At 41.0% G+C, this 14,965-nt stretch overlaps 1 protein-coding gene across 1 annotated transcript in view; it reads right to left on the bottom strand.

The window, feature by feature from the left end:
- Nucleotides 1–14,965, bottom strand: part of LOC146317075 (RNA-binding Raly-like protein) — a 51,917-nt gene that overhangs the window by 28,875 nt on the left and 8,077 nt on the right. The window contains exon 2 of the mRNA XM_084733746.1: nt 11,718–11,790. Within this exon, the coding sequence (XP_084589872.1) occupies nt 11,718–11,790 (73 nt within the window). The remainder of the gene's footprint in view (nt 1–11,717; nt 11,791–14,965) is intronic.

The raw sequence follows: 14,965 nt of genomic DNA, 5'->3' as shown, positions 1-14,965 counted from the left end.
TATGTCACATTAATGTTGCTGCAGTCACCAGTTTCTGACTTGTACGTAAAGTTCACATAAACAAACAAGTTTTCGTTGGGAAACTCATCACTTGAAAATGCAAATAAACATGGACGCCTCACGTCAGCCAAAGTCTGCCGTTAAAGATAATTAAACACACATTTGGGAGCAGCTATAGACCCGTTTACACTGAAATGAAGGTGATAAATAGAACCACAAAGGGTTCTTCGGCCTGTCCCCACAGGAGAACTCTTTTCAGTTCCCGCTAGAAACTTCGGTGCTATAATCTGTCATATCAGCGGCTGTAGATGCTCGTGAAGTTCAAACACTTGTCATACAAACATCAGTTTGCTGCAGGCGTACATGTTTTCCCGAACAGATGCATGGGAACATATTTAGATTGGAAGTCGGTGATACCAACCCAGAACTATCAACTTCCAACTTCCAATGGATCACAGCACAAGGCTCACTCCTTCTCCATGGCAACAACGGCTGAAGGTCACGGGTACTGTAGTATTTATCATTATTACTATTATTATTCTCATTATCCAGGAAAGTTCAGAGTATCTATGTTCAAGGGAAGCTTTAAAATAAAACACACAGTGAAGAAAAGCAGAGTTTTAATCTTTGAGGCACTGCCCAGGTTAAACAGAAGCACTTCTAAGGCGTCTTGACTGATGCTGCCATCAGTTCTTACAATTACTTTGTTTTTAGACCAACATGATCTCATGGGATGACGAATAAATTAAACTCTTAAGGACATTACGAGTGTCATGTCTGTGTGTTGCAAGCTTTTCACATGTCATTTAACATGTTTATTCCAGTACATTTGATGAGTTTTTGAGGTGGTAACACCAGTCAGGTGACCTTTGTCATCATGGTGGTCTTCATCATGGTTAGCATTAACATTAATGTTAAATGGATACAGTTTAAGTTTTAAGAAAAGGTTGTGGTTTTCATTATAATCATTATGTTACTTATGTACATTAAGTAAGTTACATTAATTTGCATACGTAAGTTAAATCAAGGCTGACTTTTGGTTTTACACAGGACATGAACTGAGGTCCAGGCGAAAGTCCTGTCTTTGTTTGACCCATCATCCACTTCCTCCATCTGAGGACTTTATCATTCTTTATATAATCTTGCATGGTTAGACGTCTGACCACAGCACACGACACTGAAGAAATGTCTGACTCCACACATAGACATTCTGTTATCGAGGTTAAAACGCCCTGCTTTGTTTGCATTTCTTTAAACTACTCAAACGTTTTGGGCAGCGCCAAGTCCAGGATGCAGCAATGGTTCTGCTGCAAAATAGTGTCAAGAGGGAACTTGTTTTGGTGGAACATTTGCATGTCAGGAGGTGAATTCTGGCATTAAAATGACTACATCACTGGTAACAGCTGCTAGCTTGTTTATGTTCGCACTGTTAGCGTCCCAGGCGCTAATTTGCGGTTTTCAGCGTGCAGGTTGTAGGTTCCTTCAGCTCAAAGGTTGTTCTTGTTTCCCGGGGACTTTGAAAACGTAGACACAGACCCCGTGATGCTGCTTGGAGCAAGAGACCAGTGGCAAGACTCATCCGCAGTGTGCATCCGGTGAGTCACACTACTCTTTATTCTAGGTCACATGAGATTTTTTAGGTTTTTAGGTCACATGACATTTGTGCGCCCCATGATACACTGTCTCTGCGTGAGTCTGTACAGACTGAATAAGTGGTTTTCAAACTGGGGTTCAGGACCCACGAGACGGTTGCCAGACGGAGGTGAAGAATAAAAATCTAAATATTTAAATTTTTTCTAAATTTGTCTTGATAATATTCTTCTGTCTTCTTGACCATCACCATGCTGTGTGTGCAAGAGGCCTGACCGGAGATATTTTTTCATGAGCGCAGAATTTCTTCTTGTCCACACTTGGACTAGTCTGACATGCCAGATGGTTCATTACATAGAACCATCTGGGAAGACGTCCCTAGAAACTGTTTGGAAAAGGGCAGGCACCTTATCACGTCCAACCAGTCAGATCAAACTCTTGCTGAAGACGGTCAGGAGGAGAGCAAAATGTCTTTAACAGTGTGTGGACCCATTTTATATTTAATAAAATATTGTAGCAAGATCCACGAAATGAGAGCCAGGAAGGAGTTTGCTCGCTGTCATGTATTATGAAAGTAATTCCTGAACTCTGGGGGGGGGGCTCACAACTTGAAAAGGTTGAGACCACTGGACTAAATGACATGAAATGATATGTAAATAGCAAAACATGTATTATGATAGCATGCGAAATTACTTCAGACATTTGGGTTTTATCCACACCATGGTGTTTTCTTGTTTGTTTATTGCTTAATTAGCAAAAAAAAGTATCATATTTGTGCAATATTACATTAAAACAATCTTTTTTCATGACATTCAATTCACCTTGAGATCAGGTCAACAGAACAAATACATAAAAGAGATGAAAGATGAGAAAATATAGAATTTTATCTGTAAAAAGAAGAAGATCTGAGAAATATTCCTGCAAAACAGCAACAGTATGGTGCATCGGCTGGTCAACTTTTATCTGCATTATTATCTTAATTACATTTAAATTGCATGTTTCGTCTGCATGTAAACACGTTCGGTCATTTCAGAGACGATGAGGTGGAACTAGGAAAACGGGCGCCGCCATCACAGCTCCATCAAAGGGCGACATTTAAATTTAAACAAGGAGGCTGTTTGGTTTGCTTTCTGTTTATCTTCCCAGTGTGTGTGTGTGTGTGTGTGTGTGTGTGTGTGTGTGTGTGTGGTGGGTTAAATGGTTTTTGTTTTCTTGTTCTTCTTTTTTTTTTGTGCAGCCTCTTTATCGAGCTGTTATTTTTCTGCTCAAAGGAAACGCTGATTCATCTCTTTAACTAAACGCTCATCTCAGCAGGGCGATCGAGGGACGAGACGACATAATTACAGTGTTCTGCACAGCTCTCTCTCTCTACCCCGCTTCCTCTCTCTCTCCATCATCTCTTTATCTCTCTCTATCTCTCTCTCGTCCTCTGTCTCTCCTTTGATTTTCCTGCATCTGCCTCCTCACTCAGTGGATGTGAAGTTAATCAGGAGGAGGTAAAAACACAGTTTATGCAGTCGGAGACTCCACCTCCAACAAATCCAAAGATCAATGTGAAAACTGTACAAACTGAGACCTGCTGGGAGTCTGGGAAGCTCCCCCATCAGTTAATTAAACGCTGATTCACATGGATTTGGTGGGAAGCAACCCGCAAGCGTCCCAGTGTGCCGTGTGTGTCGGAGCAGGAGGGATGGCTGCAGGGATGCTGCTCATCTGTGAGACTTAAGAGACAAACAGTTGATGTAGATGTTGTGTTGTGGTTGTTATAGTAGAATTACAAGACAAAAAGTGCTCTAATAAGGGCAACTTCACATGTGAAAGTCTGGTTCCTGAATTGAACTAATGCAAGGATGACATTTTTTCAATTTTCAAAGGCAAATCTCACACACTGGAGTGGGCGAAGTGATCAGTTCTTAGATGAATTGCGAGTCTGTCTTTAAAGATTATGAATTATTGCAAAAAAGTCAATAACCTGAAATTTAAAACCCAACTCTTGACCATAGCTTGCATATGTACATCAGCTCATCTGTGAGAATTGAAACATGAAAATATCTTAATGAAAAATGTGAGACAAACAATTGATGGAGCTGCAGTTGTTGTAGTTACAGAAGAATTGTAATTGATATTACTTATACAAAACAACAACAGCAGTGATCATCCAGTCCATATTGATACAAGGTTTTCTCCCTCTACATACGATATGAGTCATTCATGACCACCATCTTCTATGACATTAAAGGTTGTGAAATTCCCAGTAACAAGAGGCAGCAAAAAATAAAATCACCCATTTTTTTTTATTTCTCCCAGATCGAGATTAATACTGAAATACTGCAAACACACACTTAAAGTGACATTAGATTATTAATACTGAAGCATCGGTGTACAGCATGTTTTTGTGTTGCCTCGCTTTACTGGACCACCACTGCTCCTTTATAATTACTTTTTGTCCATTTTTGGGTATAAACATTAATCATAACTGTGATGGAGGAAAGAAAGGCAGCAGAGAGGAGGGAGGGAAAGGGAGCATGTGTAAAATATGAAAATATTTTTACATTTCTACACTGCAGACTAGAGTCACTGTTACAGTGACAGGCGCTCGTCTCCTCCATGAAACCTATCCAGAGTCTGATTCAACCAGACTAAAGCATGCAAACTGTTGTAGTTTTAGTCGTGACAGTAGAATAAGAAGTACAGAGGAGTAGCAGTATACAAACGATGGTACTAACATGAGTAAAGTTGTAGTATCACTGATAATCTGTCTGTGGTATCAGTAGTAGTACGATGTGTGTGTCTGATGCCCAGTAGCTCTGGTCTGTGCAGCTGTATGACAGCATGCTGATTCACTGCCGCACGTGAGCTGTGATGTAAAGGTCAAAGGTCACTCAGTGACATCACCGTGACTCCTTCTTGTTGTGTGTTTGGATGCTGAGTGGCCGTCTGGACGACAGCCGTCCTCAGATCCCCGAGGCTGATGAGACACAAACCGCTCAGCCAGGATCAGACCGTCCAAACTGTCTCTGTGTGTGTGTGTCTGTGTGTGTGTTTGTTATAGTTCTATCAGTGTGAGGACCAGTTTCAGTTTTAGTGATAACATTCTGTCTGTTCCTGAAGTCTGTTTGAGGATTAAGAATAAGGTTCAGGTTAGGGGCGAGGTAATGCACTCATGCACCCTTATCTTCCACTATTGTTATGTATATGTCAATATTCAAAATTCAGTGCAGGTTATGAAAACAGTATCTTTTGTTTGAATATTCTGAATTAGGTTTTATTCTGAATGCAGCATTTTCTGCACACATATATGACATGTGTGAACAAAATAGGAATTGTATATGACTTGAGTTGGGTTGAGTTGAGTTTAGTCTATTTGTATTCATGCTCACAGTTAACAACTAAATAAAAGCAGAATTTGCATTTAATGATAGAAATATTGTGAGTCATTATTCTGGCAGTGGGGTGGGACAGCAGTGGAAATCCAGTTTACATGACTTTAAAGAAAATCATCTTACTGAGGAAAGCCAAATATAAACCTGTTCTGGATGAAGGTCCTCACAAGTATAGAAGTCCAGACATGTTTGCGTGTCTGTCTGCAAACCAAACACAGAGAGGACGCAGCCATCGATCATACTGGAGTGATTTAGTGAAGCCCCGGAGACGAGTTGCATAATTGCACAACAATGCCAGTGCGTGTGTGTGTGTGTGTGTGTGTGTGTGTGTGTGTGTGTGTGCGTGTGTGTGTGTGTGTGTGTGTGTGTGTGTGTGTGCACGCTCTCAGCAGGACAGCAGCTCTGACTGAAGACATCATGTCACGTTAAACTAACAGCTGCTGGACTCTGTGACACTGATCATCCAACATGATGACAAACAGCTTCTCTTCACACTGACTCACACACACACACACACACACACACACACACACACACACACACAAACACTCACTCACACACACACACACACACACACAGACTCACACACAGTCAGAGCTGTGTGTTTTCATTCACATATTTCCATTTCATTTCAGTTTGATTTTCACGTATTCAGTCTGTGTTAGTGAGACTGATGGACGTTGTAGTTTGAGTTTAGTTCAAACAGTACAGTCTCTTCTGCTGTGGTCTTTCACCAACGTCTTCATCATAAAAATAAAAATCCTTATGTCTCCGTCCACATGTTTTTACTGGACACACTGAGATTTTGAAGAATAGTCAAAATGTCAGAAGAAACTTTCACTTTAGCTGAGGTGGAGTTTTGATCATCACTTTCTAACAGTTTACCCGAAATCCCGTCAAACTCAGCAGATGCAGACCGTGGTTATAAGCCTGCCATCGGCCGTCTATTTTAGGCAGCATCCAATATGTTCGTGTTCGATTTTCAAAATCCTTGTCGCCATGGGAAACAACAACAACCACCAAATTAGCAACCTACACACTGAAAATGGCAAGTTAGCATCTGGTTGCTAACAGTACAGATGTAAAGAAGCTAGCAGCTGTTACCTTTTCTTCTGCAGGGGTTTATGCAGACTAATGCCGGGGCTCAAGTTGCACGTTAATCAACATTTTTTGATGATTTTCTGGAAATGCTGCTTTTTAAATTTGCGCTGCAGGATGGAATTTGACCATCATTTGAAGCAGCTGATCTGAGACAGGTGAGCATCAGGAATCAGATCAGATCAATGATCATTTTTACCAGGTCATTGTAGAAGATTAATGCAGCATTTGAGACACATCATAACACCCTGGCATGTTCACCAAGGTGACATTTGTTCACTTCTTCTCAACATAAGTAACTGCTGGTGTCCTCTCAACTTCAACAGCTGATCATCTCATCTAATTAACGACAATCTAATCAATAAACACACACCTTGCAGCCTGTGGAAGCTTTAAGCCATCAGAGTGAGGCCAGACAGGAGAAATACCGGAGGGAATGATGTTTTTCTCACAACATCGGTGCAGTTAAGCATCGATAAAGTGTAAAACACACCCCCACAGCTCGGTTTCCTTCACCTCAGACCAGAGCTCCGAGTGTCCCCGGAGTCTCTGTCTCTGAAGCTCAGAGTCAGACTGAAGCTCAGAGAAGCAGGCGCTGCTTTAAAAAGCTTCTCTTTAAAACATAAAAGGACGTCCTCGGGGAGGAAAATGATTTAAATGCAGGACGGAGCGACCGGCGTCTCTCTGAGGGCTGCAGCCCGGGAGACGGAGCTGTAGAGGAGCAGGGACGGAGCGAGGAATCAAACAGTAAATCATGAGAGCATATTATGGAGATATTTAGCCTGAGTCATGGTGCAGATGATTCTGCAATGTGTACACAACTATTAAACTATGTCTAAGAAAATCATTAACACTAGAAGACAATATCTGAGTCCTTGAAGAAGAAATCAATCATGCACTGAACTTATGAATTCAGTTATAAAGAGCTGAGAGTTTTATAGAGCTGATATTGAACAGTAAGTGCAGAGTTTGAGCTTTTTTTAAAAAAAACACTCACATCAAACAAAGACCAATAATCTGCCAAAAAACAGTTCAGACTAAAATGTCTGCAGGGAAGGTAACAAAGCAATCCATCTGAACCAACGCTAAAAAAACTCAGAGGCCAGCTAGAGCTGCAGCTAAATTTACTGCTTCTTTAAAATTGAGTCTGGAATCAAACGATAAGTCAGCTGTTTCTGCGTAAACAAAAAGGATCTTAATCTTTAGCAGAAAGGTCTGTCTCTGTAGGGATCCTTTCCATAATGTTGTCAGACACTTAGATTAACAATCTGAGCTACAGCTGCAACAATTAATTGTTTAATTTACAATGAAAAAAGTCAAAATTCTCTGATTTCAGCTTCTTAAATGTGAATACTTTCTAGTTTCTTTACTCCTCTCTGACAGTAAACTGAATACAAGAAAAACAAAACATTTGAAGACGTCATCTTGGACTTAAGGAAACAACTATTAATGAATCAACTATTAAAAACTGACAAAAAAAAAAATCAACTGATTAATTGACTATGAAAATAATCATTAGTTTGCAGTCCTGTCACTTGTAAAAAAAAAAATCACTTTCAGTGGACATTAGAAATCCACCTGCATATGTTTTTGAGAAAGCAGTAATAATGTGATAGAAACAGATTCCCTCCATCCAAAGTTACTCATTATTATTCTGAAAAAGTCGGCTCAATGAATAACTTGGCAATGTTAAAAAAATGTCTCTTCTACTTTCATCAATCACTGATGCAATGCACCAAGATAATTCCCTTCAACTGAAGGACACGTGAAGGATATTTTTATGTATACACTTTTTCTATCCAACGGCAGCCTAACGCTAATGCTCGAATGTTGTTATCAGCAAAGTAGGACAGATGAAAGTTCATAAAACCAACGTGGTTTTTCAGTATTTTGATCTAGAAAATGAAAATTAGGTTGTATGTATAAAACCACTCAAGTGGAGCGATGTGTGACCACATTCAGCACAGACACGAACATAAACCTGCTAGCAGAGCAGGCTGCTGCTGCTGCTGCTGCTAGCACTGCTAACGTTAGCCACATTGCATGACAGTTAACGTCAGCTCAGAGTAAACAATGTTGTTTCCCTGCAGACACTCTGATCCTGTTTGATCTGAAAGGTTGAAGCATTTAGTGAGTTTTTGTTTGCAGGATAATGTGCAACATGTTCACGATGCACGGCGCAAAGTGCCACAGGTCTCAGTTACGTTTATAAAGTGATTTGGTTAATGTAGAATATGATTAATGGCTTCAAATGTCTCATAATGCAATGTTTAACATTATCAGTTAATAAAAAAAGTGCTCAATTTGAACTGTTTGAACTGAGTGTAGGTCACGTTGCAGCTGGTTTCACAGCTGCTGACTGAGGGGATCTACTGGACCAGTTCCAAAACGTTTTGTACTTATTAGTGATTTAAACCCCAAAATATGTTTTAAAAAATGCAGAAGGTATAAAAATACCAGAATTACCCTCAAAGCTATCAGATGAAGTAAACCCTTCACCTTCATTTATTCCCACTTAGGTTAGTTCAGACCACTGAGCAGAATACACAGGGAATGCACACAGAAAATCTTTACAAAGATGAATAATCAATTGTTAAACTAATCGCCAACTATTTTGATAATCGATCAATAGGTCTGAGCAATTTTTTTAAAGAAAAAAGTCCAAATTCTCTGATTCCTCTTTCTTAAATGTGAATATTTTTCTAGTTTCTTTACCCCTCTCCAACAATAAACTGAACATCTTTGGGTGGTGGACAAAACAAGACATTTGAGGACAGTGATCAACATTTTTCACTATTTTTCTGACATTTTGTAGACCAAACAACTAATCGATTAATCGAGAAAATAATCTACAGGTTAATCGATGATGAAAATAATCATTAGTTGCATAATTTATTTATAAATGATTCACTGGGGAGGGAGCGGCTTCATGTTTTTCCAGAAGTTGAGTCCAAGCACCTTCCACACACACATTTCCCCATAAGTGTGTGTGTTTCCTGCAGCATTTCCCCATCTGATCACACCAGGTTGTGTTCCAGATGGGTCCAGCCTCCTTCCCTGTCTCCTAATCAAAACTAACGACAGTAAACCTGCTCTGAGCAGCAGAAAACTCGCCCGAAAACATCCAGGAGCTCAGCGAGGCTCCAACATTTATCAATGACAAAAGTATTCACAAGTTACAAGAGAAAACATGTCGCCCCAAGTTTCATCAAAGTCACATCCTGCTGGCTTTTCAAAGTTTCCTCGGAGAAGCTGCTCGCCCACAAATGTCTCTACCGAAGACATTTATGACCTGAAAAATAAAGTCTCTTCAGCTCATCAGCTTATAGAGACAGCTGACAGGAAAAATTAAGACATGAAGCTTGAGACTTGTTCACACTTTAAAACGAAGTTCAAGAATGCAAACTGCTACAGAGGAAGAGAAAACTCCAGTCTTTTGCCTTAAATGGTTTCATTTCACTACATTTCACACTCAATTTTATTTTGTACATGCACCAAATGTCCACCGTTATCTCTGAAGGTTAACATATTGCCATTCCAAAGAAGTTTGCAATCTGTTAAAATAAAACATTCCCGATCGGACGTGTTCACACATCATCCATCTGTTTCTCCTATCAGATTTTTACTCCTCTGGTGGATTTGAGCGCTCTCTTTCTCTGAATGGTCTCTGTATGATGAGTCTCCTCCCAAAATGCTCTCAGAGCTCAAACTAGAATTAGGCCAAACTGCCTCACAGCTGTATGTTTGTAGTGAAGACTTTGAAGGGATTTAATTAAGTATAAAGTGTACTTATTTATTTTTGCCAAAACAAAAGTTATTACTATATTGACATGTGTGATTTAAAAACTACTTTTACAGAGGAAGACCAAGGACTGATAGAAAGCAGAACATTATGATGTCAGAGTGAAGTTGACCTGTCATCATTTTATCCTGACAGATATTCTGTATGAAATTTGGTCATAATTAGTGCATGATTTCTTTTGTATAGTGAGGCCACAGCGACCTTTGACCACCAAAATATAATCAGCTCATCTTTGAGTCCGAGTGAAGATTTATGACAAGTTTAAAAGAAATTTCAGGACGGACACAAACCAGAAAACACGATGCCCCCGCCACAGTTATCACCAGGACAGAGGCGTGAAACTAAGTCATTTACTCAAGTACTGCACATAAGCACAATTTTGAGGTATTTGAGTATTTCACTTTGCTGCAACTTTATATTGCACAACAATTCGGAATGAAATTGTACTTTTTTACTCCCACTACATTTATCTGATAACTTTATTCATCCCTTAGTGGAATTCACAAGCTACCCAGCAAGTTATATGATACGATACGATATGATACGATACGACACGACTTTATTGTCAGTATACTCTTACTCCTTACTCTTTTGATGGTTTACAGGACACGGGGTGTCGCACACTGTACAAATTGTAAAGCTCCTTTGTGATATTGAACGATCCAAATAAAATTTGACTTGACTGTTGCAGCAGAACGGAGCTGTCAGGCAAACAGACCAACACTGTCATAAAAACACGACCTCTGTTGGTCTAAACTACTTTGGTGGACTGAGAAAGCAAATAGTTTAATTTTCCTAGTACCAGAAACTTTAATACAGACTTGCAATATTAATTATTTATGTAATATATACCGAGAAGTATTTGTTCCACCACTGAACTTAATGCTGGATCAGTATCAGTGGATAACTTGTATATTTTGAAAAACTTAGTAGGTGGAATTTTTGCTTCACTGATTACTGAGTGAGACAGCATTAATTCTACCATCCAAATAACTCTCAGTTCAGTCTGTGACCTGTGACCCTTCACCTCAGTTTCTCTCAGTAATGGTAATGAGTTTTATTTAAGGCTGCTCTCTCACAGATATCTGAGAGTCTGAGCAGCGTCTGTCCATGCAGACTGAACCGTTCCCTCTGGTTCTCTCCACAGATCCTCACGGTCTCTGCGGGGCTGGCTGTGTGGCTGCCTGGCTGTAAATCCCAGCAGCTCTGGCCGGCACAGACTCGTGTTCGTCCCGGTTTTAATCCGTCCAGTGGCGGGCGGCGCTGGGATTTGGAGGACGGTTTGGCTTTAGTTTCCATGTAAACAGAGAATGAGGTTAAAGCTGGGGACAGCTGGACCGTCACTCACTGTCAGCTTCACACAAACACCGACAGCACAGCCACACACCAACAACCAGCACTGAAAACTACTATGATCATTGCATCTACTGATCATTTCTTATAATTTTATTTTTATTTATTCATTTTGATTATTTTAATTTGTCTCAGGATTACTCAGACTCCCGTAAAACTAGCAAGAATAGATGTTTTAAAAGTTTAGTTTGCTCCTGTTTCCACAGTTTGCTCCTAAAAACCTTTCCTGAATCTTAAAGTTATCTGTGCCTCTCGCTGCGTCGTAGATTGGTGCATACGTAGTCATTTCTCACACTGTGCTGAATGATCAACAAACCCTTTTCTCAACAGTTCGACTGTGATTGCACACAGCTCCACTTCCTGGCTAGCTTGAACAGTGGGTGTGAAGGTCATATTGTTGGTTTGGAAGGATGCTGGCAACTTAAGCTGCTGCCCCATCCTGCCCTCCTCCACCTGAGCCACAGACGTGCAGTGTAGCGGCGCACACTCACCTGTCGGGGGCGCTGCTTCCTCTCTTGGCCATCGTGGTGCGACCGGCTCTCAGCTCGCCGTTCATCCCGGCGTCTGAAAAACAAAAACAAACCGTCAGATCAGGTTAGACACTGACTGGCTGTGACTGTAACCTGAGGGAGACGGCGGTGAAGGTGGACAGGTAACACAGTCTGACTCTGACTCTGCTGCACGGTAAACAAACAACACCCGAACACACACATACTGCAGAGCTACACAGACAGACACACACACAGACACACGCTCACCCAGCGGGCTCAGCCGGCCACCTTAACGAGCAGCCCGAGAGTCTAATTGGCCTCCATCTGTCAGACTGAAATTAATTTCCTCTCACATTCATGACACTTTCGACAACTAACATGTAAATGTCAGCCTGGGAGAGATGGAGACGTATTATTTTGGCCTCTGAGATTAATTTTAAGAAACATCATGAAGATTTAATGATGCAACTTAACTCTGAGTTGTGACTTCACCAAATCCTGAGGCCGTGTTAGTTCAAGAGGTTAAAGAGACACTGACTTTAACGAAAAACCAATAAGCCAATGACTCTTGCCTTTCAGGAGAAAAGGAGGAAGTTGGGTGATGTTGAGAAGGTTGGAGGGGATGGATAGATCAGCAAAACACCAGACTTAAATACCTCCTTTGTCTAAGTCTGATTTTAAGTTTTAAGTTACTTAAAATTAAGTTTTAATTTTGAAATGTTTTTGGAAGGGAAATGATGTCATCTGCTGATATCAGTGTCAGATCAGAAAAGTCGGAGGACCTTTTGAAGTTATACTTGTCTTTAAAACAGGTGCAGTAATTAATGTTTTGACCACTAGGGGGCTGTGTAACTTTACAACAAACCTACAGACACAAAGCCTTCACACATTATTGCTTTTTCTAAGTTGTTCTAACCTCAAACAGCAAACAGTTTCCTGTTTTCACATCCAGCAGACACAGAGCAACATGATCATCTAGTCTGAGTCATGTTTGATGAATTAAAGCCCAATATTTCCTCTCCTTTTTGCTCTGTTTTGGTCTCCACCACCTCCTGAGAAGCACATCTGACTCTTTAGCTGCTAAATGCTCCACTATTTTCACCAACTTGTCTCTCTGTCTGCTGTTTGCTGCTGGGCAGGTGGTGTGCAGGGGGGTTAAAAAAGCTGCTGCTAAAACAGTGAGACTGAATCAGACAGAAAAAAGGTGCTATAAAACCAAAAAATGTAGCTAAAAGCTAAGCTAAAAAGCCCTGTAATGTGGCAGAGTTGGTTCTGATTCTTGTGTCTCACCATCACAGTGAAGATTTCTTTTCTCTGCAACTATTTATATAAAAAAAAAAACAGCCCAAGACTGAGTTATTTCCATACACTCTATAAACTGAGAGGTTCATTGATCGGCTGCAGAGGCAAGCCATATTGATCAGCAAAGGATTGTGGGAAACACTCCTCTGAATACTTCACTCACAAGAAGAACATTGTGTTTTTCTCACCGCTGTTGTCAGTCCTGCAGTGAAGTTTGGTCCAAATGTCTGTGAATACTCTTGCTCCACCCATTTTATTGAAAATGATTATGGGGAGCTGATCTATGTGTGTCTTGGGTAGAAAAATATCCCAGCATGTGTTTATCATTATGTTTGTAATAAAAGATTTTTTAAGGCAATTGACATAGTCATATTAAATGTATAAATAGCTGGTGATTTTCAGGACATTTTACATAACATGTCTATGAATTCTAGCATGCTATTTAACGCTGCTTCGTCCAGAACATTTGAGAAGTTTTGGACGTAATAACAGTAGTCAGGTGACTTTCATTGCTGTATGCACACTTCAGCAGCAGATGTACCATTCTCCCCCAGTCATCCAGACGAGTTATGAATCTGCAAACATTGAATCTGACAATTTACCAGCGCCAAAAATCACCCAATTGCCTGGTTGTTGCATGTGTGGTTGACAGAATCGATATTCCACTGGTCAGCTCAAGTTGTACAGGACTCCAGCAGGATCACAACCATTTCGGAGCGATCGGCAGCATCAATGGCCGCAAGAAATTAAATGTGTTGACTGGACCGAGGACACGACCAAAACTGCTTGTGTCTGCAGCACCCATTCACAAGCTGATGAGATCCATACTTCTGTTGCCAAACTGCACCGCAGCTTGCTCGCTATTTACAAACCAGGAGGACCCGGTTGTGATCAGACAGTGCTGATCATGATGGTTAGAAGTTGGCGCCAAATGACCCGTGCAAGCAAATACCCCTGCTCAGGAGGTGAAGGGTCAGTGAGCAGAGGTCAGATTCTTCTCAGGGAGCACAGATTATAACAAATTAGCTATGCTAATGTTAGCAGCTGACAATGAACGAGAATCATTATTATAGTTCAAGAGGGCAAACAGTCACAGTTTTCTTTATCGTGCTCGATGCAAGAAAACTACACTACAGATTCTGAACAAGTCACGTTTATCTGTCACCGTGACAACAGGTGGACCTCGAAGAAGAAGTGTATCATCAGAAACAGGAATAACGAGGATGCATTTTACCAACTTTCTTGGCGTGAGGGACGGGGCCACTAACGTTATATAAGACACAAAGATTTGTTTTGACAACTTGTAAATAAATGTTATCTTGCTAACAGGAATTAGCTGTGAAGTCGGTGCAGGGGTCTGTGTCTCCCGCCTGAATCGCGTTTGACATTTGACCAGTCTGCATGGGTCTGGGTCCCAGCTCTCAAACAATAGACAGACTTGGTTTGGTTCCGGACGGTACATTTGCAGGTCTTTTTGGGTTTGTGCACAGGTTTCTGGACGCGTGAAGATCTCCATCATGGTGGCGCCACAGGAAAAGTCAGATGATCAACAAAGTCAGTAGGGTTCATCCTCAGTGGATCATTAATGTCTGTACAAAAGCTCACAGCAAACTCTTCTGTAGCAGACCGACATTTCCATTCCAAGAGTGATGAAAATCAAGCGTTTTCTTGTGATCACAAAGAAAAGAGATTTTGTGAGACAACACACTCGTCTTTGCTGAGATCATAAAGTTCAGTGTCATTCTGTTTCCTTCCATCTCCTCGGTCAGACTGAACCGTTCGGTCCCCATTTAGATTTTGTAATTGAAGGCTGAGAGCCGTCTGTCTCTCCACGACCTCCATCAGCCCTCGGTGCACGGCTCTGCGGACCCCCCGCGTATCAAGCTGTGTTTCGGGAAGGCAGCAGCTGGGCCCTCGCCTCCCATCATCCCCTTCTCCCCACCCGC

This window comes from Lutjanus erythropterus, chromosome 13, assembly GCF_056507025.1.
Source record: "Lutjanus erythropterus isolate fLutEry1 chromosome 13, fLutEry1.hap2, whole genome shotgun sequence".
In the NCBI taxonomy this organism is placed as follows: Eukaryota; Metazoa; Chordata; class Actinopteri; order Lutjaniformes; family Lutjanidae; genus Lutjanus; species Lutjanus erythropterus.
Note: the sequence above shows the minus strand (reverse complement) of the source record. Positions and strands in the feature narration are given on the sequence as shown.